General features: G+C 33.2%; 1 protein-coding gene across 1 annotated transcript in view; it reads left to right on the forward strand.

The window, feature by feature from the left end:
- The window catches only part of LOC110033168 (COP9 signalosome complex subunit 6a-like), a 61,294-nt gene that overhangs the window by 14,676 nt on the left and 34,213 nt on the right, over window positions 1-12,405 (forward strand). The window contains exon 3 of the mRNA XM_020737063.1: window positions 3,991-4,084. Coding sequence (XP_020592722.1) covers window positions 3,991-4,084 — 94 coding nt within the window. The remainder of the gene's footprint in view (window positions 1-3,990; window positions 4,085-12,405) is intronic.

Here is a 12,405-nt window from a genome sequence, read left to right on the forward strand (position 1 = left end):
GTATAAGTGATATATATATATATCCGTGAGTGCCCGCGCGCGCGTTCTGTTGCCTGTTGGTAGAGCAACCTCTAAAGGTCATAAGTCCCCCTCAGGTCACAGGTTCGAATTCCCTCGTGTGTAAGGCGTGGTACTCGAATATTTAACACACCTAGGGATGACCGAGGCTCATCTAATAGCCTCCGGCCATTTTTGTTAAATAATAAAATTATATATATATATATATATATATATATGCTCTTTTCTTAATAGATTTAACCATTGGTGTAGCTATGATGCATTGTATAACGTTGAAGGAGTTCCTAATCAAGTAAACTTTACAATCGCTAATCTCTTAATTAAATTTATCTTTAATATCTTCATTTATTTATGTATTTTTATCTACATTAATGTGCAGTTACCAGGATGCTTTTTAGCGTTAGTAGTTTGATGACATTTGAAAACATGCTTTGAGGAAAAAAAGTCCTCGATGCAATAGCAACAGTCTTTGAGTCTGTTTGGTTGATTACTACTGTTTGTAAAAAATAGTTGTCTAGTTATCGTGAAATTTTTTCTTAAAGCTCTTGTGGATTTTCTATATTTTTTCTCTTTTGAAAAATTTGAACAACAATTTCTTTATAGCCATGCACTCTAGCAATTCTAATTGTAAATAATTACTTGCCACGAAGTTTTCTGAATAGCAACAGAGAAGTTGTAATTAAATAGAAATGTTACAATATTTTGAAAAATGAAGCTATGAGAATGCTGCCCCAAACATTAGAGTTTGGTATAATGTCTAGTCTCAATTAAGGCTTAAAATTAGAGTTTGGTATCAGGATCCGTTATGATGTTAGAACAAAAAAATAGTTTTTCAATCTGTTCAATTCAGTTATAATTTTTGTATTTTGTTTTAAAAAATTAAAATCATTAATCAATTGGTTATGCCATGAAAAGTCAAATATTTATCTATTATTATTTCTTTTATTTTATCCCAAGTTGTTTTAGCTTCCCTTTTTAACGTTCTCCTCTCTCTCTCCTTACTAGAATATTTTAGCTTTGTTTTGGTTTTGCAAATCTCATTTAATGCTTAACAAACATTGTTTGCTATTCAAAGAAATTATTTATACCTATGATTTAGTCAGAAATCGTCTTAGTAGATACTTCAATTATTTTAATTTTTAATTATATCATTATCTTTAAATCTTTGGCTTATATAATTTTTTATAAACTTTGTTATCAAATTCCCAATTTTATGTTGCAGAAATAATACTTGTTGGTGGATTATATATATATATATATATATATAGATTATTAAGCTCATGCTGATTGTCTCATCTTCTGATTGTATTAGCATTCAGATGCATTGGTTCATCATTATGATTAGATTCAACTTCATCTTAATGTGCAAGATAACTTCATTGGTTTTCAAATTGCTATTTTCACTCATTTGATTTTATTTGTTTAAAAATTCAGCAAGTTAATTTTGCCAAGTTGTGAAAAGCTCATCCCTTTTATGAGTTCTTAATTGAACTTCTTACAAGTATCATTTCACTAAACATTAAGTTATGATATCAATTTGATGGACAGCTTAGGGTCAAGGGTTCGTCATGCAATTATAATATGTAATAATTGAAATCTCTCAAATAGTGTTTGAAATTTGTACTTTCAATGACAACTAATTAAAATAAAATTTCATCCACTTTTGATGTAGACCCGAAAATATGAGGACCTCATAACAAATGATTGTTTAGTGATCTCCCAAATTAAAGCGATTCAAATAGTAATTGAAATCACAAAAAAATGGCCAGTAGATTAAAAGTTGTGCTATGAAAACAAACTCTGTTGTAATGAGTTTGACTAACATCAATCATACTCAGAAAATCAATAATAAATCTTATAAAAAAGATATAACAACATAAGAGATTACCACACTGAAAAATTAGGTCTCACACACCCACAAGAAGCTGATTCCCTTGAAAATTTGTATTTGCACTAGCATTCACTTGAAGAATTAGTATCCAACAAGCAAACATAAATTAGAAAGGAATCTTGCATTTTTATAAGCAAACAATTCTTTTACTTATCCGAGATTTTGGCATTTAGAAACTTTAACACCTTCCATTGGTAGCCTCTGTAATCTCAATTCAAAACCTGCAAGATAGTTGTTCTGGCTCACTAACAGATCCCATACCTTTTTTTGTACAAATAGGTATAAGTGGAAAGGCAGAACCAACTTGTGAACTAATTACCACACATTTAGAGTGAACAAGAGATATTATGGGATAACAGTAATCATTGATTCAACTAAGTATGGAAATGTCACAAATCACTTTTGGAGCTAATTTGCTGATACCGGATCAAGTGGGAAAAATAACAAAAACACACAAACTTTTATTAATATAGAGATAGGTTACAATGCAACACAAATTGAAGATAACAACATAACATAAAAGGACATAAGAAAACACTTCTAAGTATATTCCAAGGGCGGTGGAGTTGGCTTGGTGGATTGGGATGGCTGGGAGGGGTGGAGATAGCGAAGGAGTGTGGGTGACAGCGAGTGGGAGGTGCAGAACTGCAGGGATAACAAGTTTGGAGGGTTGCAAGTGATCGGCGACTGGCTGTGGGGTGGTTGGGAGGTGTAGAACAGGAAAGGCAGCAACAATGGGGGAGGACAAGCGGTTGAGAGGGTTGCGAAGAGGGTAGGATGGCTGGACAACAATACAAGGCCGTAGGTAAGGGCTGTTAAAGTGCAGGAGTAATAGACTGATAGTTGGACAGCAAAGCTGCTGTTGTAATGTGGCTAGTCGGCCGCCAAGAAGGCCCAGAAGTGGTCGGTGGCTAAGGGGGAAGGGAGGGGAGAAGATTAAGGAAGAGATAACGCCACATCAGAGTAGGATACAACTGGAGCACCACCATCTCCTCGGATACTCCCTTAGAACAGGGTAAATGACCATACACAGGAATCTGACAACAAACACAACAAAACTTTAATCCTTATAAACATAAGAAAACAATTTATGGACTATCACCAGAGAAAAATAGGAAAGAAATAAAAAGAGAAACTCCCATGTAAAAGGAAGAGGTGGAGAGGCATGAAGAATCCTAAGATATAGCCATTAAAACTTCCTATATGAAGACGAGCAACAAAGGAAGGCGGCAGTCTTGCCGCTTCGCGATCCGCCTTCACACCTCCTCCCACGATCGCGATATTTGGAGATCCCGTCTTCCCACTACTTCGACAGTTCGCAGGGTTCTGTCTCCGTGTGCTTCCGGCGCCCAAGCCAGGGCTCTGTTTTAGCGCCCGCGTCATTTGTTTTATGCACTGACTAGAATTCTACATGTACAACAACTAAATTCGTAACTAGGATAGAACCGGTGAACCCTTTTGTAACTAGTGGATTGATTGCTGAACTAACCGATGCATCAACCCGATTAGCGAGTCGAAGTTACTAAAAGATTATGGTATGTCTTATAGGCATCATCACTGGTTGTGATTCGCTAAACTAAAGTTGAAAATGAAATGAAATTATGTTAAAGCTTTCAGCAAGTGTAAAGTTGTATCTTTCCCTTACATTAGCGAGTCAAAGTTAGTAAAAGATTATGGTATGTTCTTATAGGCATTATCACTGGTTGTGATCCACTAAACTAAAGTTGAAAATGAAATGCTAAACTAAAGTTGAAAATGATCCACTAAACTAAAGTTGAAAATGAAATGAAATTATGTTAAAGCTTTCAGCAAGTGTGAATTTTGTATCTGTCCCTTACAATATCATCAACATTTCTCTCTGCTAAGGACCATTTGAAGTTCTATGATACTGTTTTCTTTTGAATTGATTCATGATAGAATTTTCTTTCAGCTATCTTGCATCATTTATTTTGCCATGCTCTCCAGCAGTTCACATGGGTATTTGCATGTTTACGTTGCAATGGTGTTTTATTTTGTTTTTTTTTTTGGTTGCAAAGATTCTTGTTTTAATCATGTTAATCAAAGCGTTTTTCTTGGAGCAGTTAATGGATATCAATGAAAGTCCTGTTTATGTTCTTTTAAATCCTTCAATAAGCCATGCTAAGAAGGATCTTCCAGTAACCATCTTTGAAACTGGTAAGTGCAGTATGTCAAATCTTTCATTTGTTTTCTATTAGATATTGCAATTCCATGCTGAAAACACGAGTCCTTACACTGTTATTTCTTACTACTTTTTCCTAAGTTATATGCTAAATTGCAAATGAAAATGTGAAATGTTTATCCAGTTATTGAAAATGTGAAATGTTTATCCAGTATGTAAGGAGTGCATAATTGATTCGAAATGCTAAAATTTAAGACATGTTCTAATTGGATGGATTATGAGAGGATTCATTGTGGGTATGGAATATGAGGTAAAAATACAGTGGATGATGCTGTGCTTGATTTCACTGTAGCTGTGATGCAATAGTGAACGCTTCAATGCAATAGTGAACGCTTCAATAATAGTGAACGCTTCAATAAAAAAAAAAAAAAGGAAAAAAATACTTAATTTCTCTTGAACTTAGCAAAATTAAATCATAAATGGATAAATTTGTTTATCGAATGAAAACATGTTTTCAACGATTAGAAGTTTTTTTTGAGAGAGATTTTGATTACACATCATAGAGTAGTAGTTATAGATGTATATTTTAGATTATAATGAAAATGATACAAATTAATAATTTCTTTTGGATAGGGTTTTAGAATTTTAAAGGTGAGAAATTGTTAGTCTATCAAATTAAGTTGCTAATAGAGGTAAAATTAAAATGTTTTAGATGAACAAAACTTGATGTGGGGATAGGGTGCCTAATTCCTGCTATAAAAAGATTTATGAGTGCATAACAATAGCTCATATCATTGATATGGATTGTTGGCGTCAGAGAGGAGATATAAAAAAATTATTAAGGAAAATCATGTTTTTATGGAGGCAAAAGTTCAATACTACTGCACCATGTAATCATAAAAATGTTAAAAGTCTTGCAAATGGAGGTATTAGGAACTCTATGGCTCTAGCTTGTGATGATCCATATAATAAAGTTGGTAGTAAAGCAGCAAAAATGAGAAATGAAATCTCTAAGGCTAGAAAAATGGATATTTAGCGACCTGAAGGTTTTATCACGGGCCATTTTCTCACAATTTTGCTTTCAAACTACATTCACATATTTGTTTGACTATTTTTTTATTTTATTCTTTTGCTTTTTAGAAAATTTGTGCTAGCAAGTTACTTCTAAGAACTATATTGCTAAAGTTTTTTTAAAAAAGAAAATATTTAAAATAGTTACAGCAGATTTTAAAAAAATTGGTTTCTCCATAACAGCTTAACAACCACCTTTATGGATCCTTATATGTATTAAAAGCAAACATCATAAAATATTATTTAAGGAGGAAATAGAAAAAACAACATTCTTACTATCATAAAATTTTAAATATATTTTTAAGAATTAAATCATTTTAAATGAACATAATAATAAAAAAGTTGAGGTATATTATAAATTGATACAAGAAAGGGGTGTGTAGCTTGCTTGAGAATGTTTGAAAGTAAAGTTGATGAAGGGGATAATATAAATAATTCCGAGTAGATGATTTGGAGCCATTTACATACACAACTGAGATCTTCATCGCACTCAAATAATTAAATTTCGCTCTCCATCAACCAATAATCAATAACTATTTATCACTAGATCCCATCCCTATTTATAAAAATTGGGTTATATGAATAAGGCTAAACATTTGCAAGCAAATCTTATTATATTCAAATGCTAGCAAAAATTGAAATTAAGTCTGATACTCAAGAAATTATGAAACTTATAGATCATTCAAGTTCAAAAAGTAATAGAAAATTGGCTATGTATAGAAACTAACTTAAAAAGCCTGGTAAATGGATCTGATTTAGATATTTTTAAAGGCTTGTATGACATCAACTCCCCTAGAGTGCAATGAATTGAGAGAATATTGTTGTATTCATTTAAGAGTTTGAGGCAAGTTTTTGTAGTTTCGCTTTAATTAGGCATACCGTTCTACCTAATTAAAAACTCATGTTCAATGTGTTTTCTTTCAAGTTCTCTTCATTAGAAAAGATGCTTTGAACTTCATAGTAGGTTGGCAAAATTGGAATGATGGGACCAGTTGAAGTAACCTTTTTAATAGATTTCTTTTTTTGTGGAAGAATCATAAAAAAATTTTGTAGGTTTAAGAGTTATTGATAAGGCAACATATCTTAATGTTTAAAATTAGGTTAACAATTTAAGAGGAAAATCTAAAACATGAGCATTGTAATTGATTTTTGTACTCACTTGGAAAATATCACAAGACATTGCTTGCAATTTTTATGTCTGGTTTGTGCGAAACGTGTGGGATGTATAAAAATCTTGATGAAGTCGCCCTCATTATACTTTACAACACTTCTTTTAATGTTTACAATATCAAAATATTTCTTATTGTGAAATTCAATCTAATTTTTAATCATATCGTATAAATCATGTATGTGTTGTGCAAATAATGCATCATAATCATAATATACATTTAATGTGAGGGGTAAAGATCTGTAGGCTTTATAGGGTTCAATCCTTGAACAATTTCAAATGGTACCTTGCTCATTGATTTATATATGATGCTATTATATGCCTATTCAATAGTTAGAAGATATACCCCAATTACCTAGATGTTTTTCAACATACTTTAGAGATTTGCAAGACTTGTATTTAATACCTTAGCTTGGTCATGACTTTTAAGTAACTAGCAATTCAATTAGATTTTCATAAATAAGAAGCAAATCTTTTATCTTTGTTTGATATTATGGTCTTTGCTAACTCGTGTAATCTATCTCTTATATTGAAAAAAATTGTTTTACCACGTAGGAAGCAATAATAGTCATAGAATATTGATAAAATTGAGCCTTATTTGAAAATTTTTCTACTAAAATTATTATAATATGAGGGACAAAAACAATCTTAGATAATTGTAACACAATATCTAAAGACAAATTAACTGAAGGAGTTGAAGGGATACAAAGAGAATTGAATGAGACATCATGCAATTTAATGATCAATTTTCTTTCACTATAGAAATTCAAGTTCAATACCTTTAATTATCTAGAAAATAACTTGATTCATTGTTATATATCAATAAGCTAATTTTTAGTGAAAGCTCATAGTTAGCTCATATAAATCCTATAGTTAATTTACTATAACTAGGAAAATTTTTAATGGAGATGAACTATTTGGTATTTTATTTGGTGTTATAAGATTTTTCCATATGTATGAGAATTATCCTAACATTAAAAAAGTTTATAACTTATTGTAATAGGGTCAAACAAAGTTGGGATCTCTTTTTAAGTAGAAGATCCTTCTAAAGCTATTGGTGGTTAAAGATCAACGATGAGTAGTTGGCCATATAGATAAGTGTTCTCACAGAAATGTTGATGTTGCGATTGAAGTAGTAGTTAAAAGCATAATTGTTGATCCAAAGTTCTTGTAACATGAGAAGTTAAAAAAACGTTGAGGTGTGATTATGGCCGTGCGCTCAATATGTGAAGAATGTGAGAGATCACAACAAACCATGTAAGGGAGGCAATTTGTGGGTTGGGTTGCAAGTTTGCAATTTAATTTTGTGGTTAGCAAGTGGTTGCAAGCACAATGTACGACATATAGCAACAATGCAATTCTGGGAGTGGGCAAGAAGATAGCCGTGCACACAGATTTGCTTGAGTTGTGGATCCTAGCTTGATGTGAGGGAGAGCATTTTGGTAGGGAGACGTAAATCCAAAATTACAGTGCAGAAGCTTTTGGTTTGTAGACTAGCAAGAGAGCGATATGTTTGTGGGCTTAGCAAAAATGCAAGAGTGCAACATTTAGTTTCTTATTTTTTTAGCCTAGCGAGTGCTTATGAAAGGCACAGATAATGTAATGAAGTGGATCACATGATCACAGTCATAGTACTGGAGCAATTGCAAAGTAAACTGGGGACAAGCAACTTGATGTAGAGAGTTTAGACGAGTTTTGGATTGGGTGGGTCCGATTACAAGAGTTGGATGCGAGGCTTTCTGCACAATTATTGATATCAAAGTTCGTAGAGGGGAAACTAGAAATATTTTTTACACAACTTGGATCTACTCATCCATATACAAATTGGATTTTAGAAGCATCAATTGGCCTAAAAAAACAGATTTTATTCGCTATGAATCAATAATTAATATTTACACATCATTTATCCTTCTTTATAGAGTAACTTTATAAGGATAATGCCACATATTTGAAAGAAAATCAAATCTTATCCAATTTTAGCAAATATTCAAATTAAAACCAATCATACCCAAATAATTCAAAATTAATAAAAAAAATTGTCCATAAATAAAAATTGTTTTAGAAAAACTTCAAAATAAGGTAGTTTAGTGCTATTATGGCATGAGTCGTCTTATTGTAATTGGTCATTGATCAAGTTTATTGTTTATGAACTAATTTGGCTTCTAGTGATTTGTATTGCATAAAAAATTTTAAGTTTAGATAGGATATCTAATTTGACATGATTTGAGATTTGACTACTTACAATGGATGCTATGATTTTTGAGATCAAATGACCGAAGGGGAAATATTTTTGTGTCAATAATTAAGACTAAAGAAAAGTTCTTAGATTCTATTGTATAAAGGAGTCAGTCTTATGAGCCATAAGAGAGTGATTTGTATGAACTTAAAAATTTGTCTTTTTAGAAAAAAAATTATTTTCATTTTAAACTGATCAAACATGCAAGTAATTTTTATATCATGATAATTAATGAGAAAACATAGAAAACAAATGCATGATCTTCATATGATTTTATTGATCTTGAGATTGTATATGATTAAGTATCAAAATAATTGCTTATATATATATATATATATATATATTAATTAAAGGAGCATTATGTGGCTCCCTACATGTTAATAAGCAAAAAATTGGTACAAAAGTTTAGTTGGGAGAGGATTTCTAACTAGTAAAACAAAATAATTACAAAACTCACTCAAACTGGGGATCCTCATCCACTAACAATACCACCCAAAGCCAAAATGAAGTATACCAAAAACAAAACGTATACCCGAACATGTACAAATATACCAAACCCAAAAAGTATACTCCTAAAAATGACCAAGGAACCACGGTAGAGAACAGAAGGTGAGTAAAGCAGATCTGTGATTAACCAAGTAGTCTAGAGAACAGAAGGTGAGTGAAGCAGATGGCAGGATCTGTTATTAACCATTAAACCATATTGCAACCGATAGACCTTGTAGGAATCCATAGCAACAATGCTGAATAGGAGGTAATAATCCGAGCCAGTTGAAAGGTATGCTATTTCACCAATTGAGTCTCCCTGCAAGGAAACATTTGGGTGCACCAAAATAAAGTATGCCATTTGAAAAGAACCAGCCATATCAATCGTGGAACATGGAACCAAGTCATACTATAAAGAGTCCTCCAAAAGGGAGCAGTAACAAAGCAAGTTAACATATCATAGGTCAAAGAACAACTCAGCAGCATAGAGAAGTTTGTAGCATAGGTGAAAGAACAACCTAACTGCAGAGAGAGCATCGAGCAGTAAAGGAATAGAGAGCCCCTTGTCCTGTAGCTGAGACCTTACAGGTAGCAGATGAAACAGACAGGTGTTGAAAGGCATTGCAGCCATAAGTAGAGTGCAATTCTGAGGGATGAACACATAACATCCCAATAGAAAAGACAGAAGAGTGTGAGGCATCACATAATGCCCAAAAGCAGCCAAACACCTAGCCAGGGACCCCCATACCCGGGTCACCAAATCTCAAGAAAGAATCCATGGTAAGAAATAAGCTATCCACAGAGATTCCACAAAAAAAACAAGCATAGAAAAGTAGAGCAGGTAAAGCTAGGCTCTAATGAAAGGAGTCCAGTAAATCACTATGGATAAGAGTGTAAAGAAAAGGAGGTATATCACCAATCATAATACCTTCATGTCCCTTTTTAGATAACCAATCCGCAGGAGCGTCTCCTTCCATATGGATGAAACTATACTGTATATTAAGATGATTAATATCTATAAAAGCCATTATACGCTTAAGTAAAATAATGAGGTACAAAACATGTACCATCCATAGAGATTCCACAAAAAACAACCATAGAAAAGTAGAGCAGGTAAAAGCTAGGCTCTAATGAAAGGAGCCTCCAGTAAATCACTATGGATAAGAGTGTAAAGAAAAGGAGGTATATCATCAATCATACTACCTTCAAGTCCCTTTTTAGATAACCAATCCGCAGGAGTGTCCTCTTCCCTATGGATGAATCTATACTTTATATTAAGATGATTAATATCTATAAAAGCCATTATATGCTTCAGTAAAATAATGAGGTACCAAATAGGTTTCATCCTCTATGTTAAAAGGTTAAATAAGCATTGTGAATCAGTTTCCACAACCACCCATATTAAACTGAAAAGAAAAAGTAACCTCCAGAGTTGCAAGCACAACCCAGGCCTCAGCTTCAAGAGGGGATGAGGCAATACACGGGGAGACAAAGTAAATAAGACACCTCCCATTAATATCACGAAACAAGTCTCCTACCCCAACAACATTAGGAGTAAACTATAATCAATATTATCTTTAATCCAACCTTGAGAGGGTGGTTTGCAACTAATCAAAATTGATCTCCTACCTCTCTCAGGTAAAAGAGAAGTACAATATGCATTCACAGCTCTCATTGCTTTATGATAGTTGACCAAAATAAGTGAGACAGTGTTAGTAGGAGTGGGGAGAAAAACTTCATATTTATGGTTATTTTTAGCCAACTAAATAAACCACAAAACAATTGAAGGAAAATAATGCAATTTGTTATGAAAATAATCTGTTTCCTTCCAAGTAGCAAGTATGTTTTTCAAGTTCAAAAGTGGGGGCCAACCAATACCAAAAGAGCTCCCAATTTTATCCCACACTTCTCTAGCAAAAGGACATGCATAAAATAAATGATAAGGAAACTCAACATCCCTCTTATAAATATAACAAAAAGAAGCAAGTCTCAAGCCTTTTATCTTAAGAATATCATTAAGTGATAGAATATTATGAAAAAATCTCCATAAAAAGAAAGAGATGGATGGAGAAATATATTGATGTCATATATATGAACTCCATTTTTAGTGTGAAAATTTATGTATATGAGAATAAAGTATTTTAGTAATAGAAGTTCTAGAATGAAAATTCCACATAGGAACATCCCTTATGTGCACATTTAATGGAATTTTAGCAATAGAGGGGGCTTCCTCCCTAACTAATGAGACAAGTTTAGGTAGATTCCGACTGTCATTCGTCCAGCAATCTGAGACAAGTGTGTGTTAGATAATGAGTGAGATGATGTAAAATTTAATGTTTCTCAATGATCATACCAGAAAGAAATATTTCCATCTTCCACATCATAGAAAATGAAATGAGAAGCGACATTTCGAGCAAGTATAATAGTCTTCTAGAGTTTAGAATCCCCCAACCTTCCATGTAAAAATGAAGGGGTGTATGAAAGCGTAATATTTGTGATGCATAAACTGAGCCCATAAAGAATCCCTAGCTCTAAAATTTAAACCAGAGCTTGCACTAAACCAGAGCTTGCACATGTTTATATCAATAATCTGTTGCAAAGTTTTAAAGTCAAGTCCCCCAGAAGAGAAGTTTACTAATCTTTTTCCAGTTAGCCCAAATTTTGCTAGACTGAGTATCACTCCAGAGAAATTTGTTAAAGAGCACTGTTGATCTCATTTTTGTGAGGTCTTTTCTTCTCCTGCTTAGAGCCCAAGATCTAGGAAGATCTAATTCTAGTAGTTCCTATTTACCATCTTAAAAAACTAGAATTGAGACTCACCCTTTTAGAAATTTCAACCACTTCCTAGCCATTCTAGAAATTCTAGCCAATTCTTATTTTCTTTTGATGTCTAGCATTTTTGGCACAAGACCATCGTCTTATGAACGAGCGGTTATGGGCTATTTTGCGAAAATTCAAGGGAAATGTTCCAAATAGGACTTCAAGCCTTAGGAAGACATCGTCACGACTCTCTATCGTCACATACACACGCTAGATGCACAAAGTTCACAAAATTGCACGAAATCGGACTTCAATTAAGCCCAAATGACGGGTGAAAATGCGAACTTCTCCGGATGACCTTCGACGAAAAATTGGACTGCGCCAACGCGTCCGAGATACCAATTTTGGTAGGAAAGGACACTCATATTGTCATACTTTCGACACGAGAAAATTGACATGCAAATCGGTGAATTCATCAAAGCGACCTCTGACGGCGAAATAAACTGTGTCGGAGCGTCCGGAATGTCGAAATTACCTAAGGAAGACACCCATTTTTTTGCTAAGGCGCCGCACATGGATAAATCATATGAAATTTGATATATATATGTATATATATATATATACATATATATACA

The sequence above is a fragment of the Phalaenopsis equestris genome, unplaced genomic scaffold (assembly GCF_001263595.1).
Source record: "Phalaenopsis equestris unplaced genomic scaffold, ASM126359v1 Scaffold001105, whole genome shotgun sequence".
NCBI classification, from domain to species: domain Eukaryota; kingdom Viridiplantae; phylum Streptophyta; class Magnoliopsida; order Asparagales; family Orchidaceae; genus Phalaenopsis; species Phalaenopsis equestris.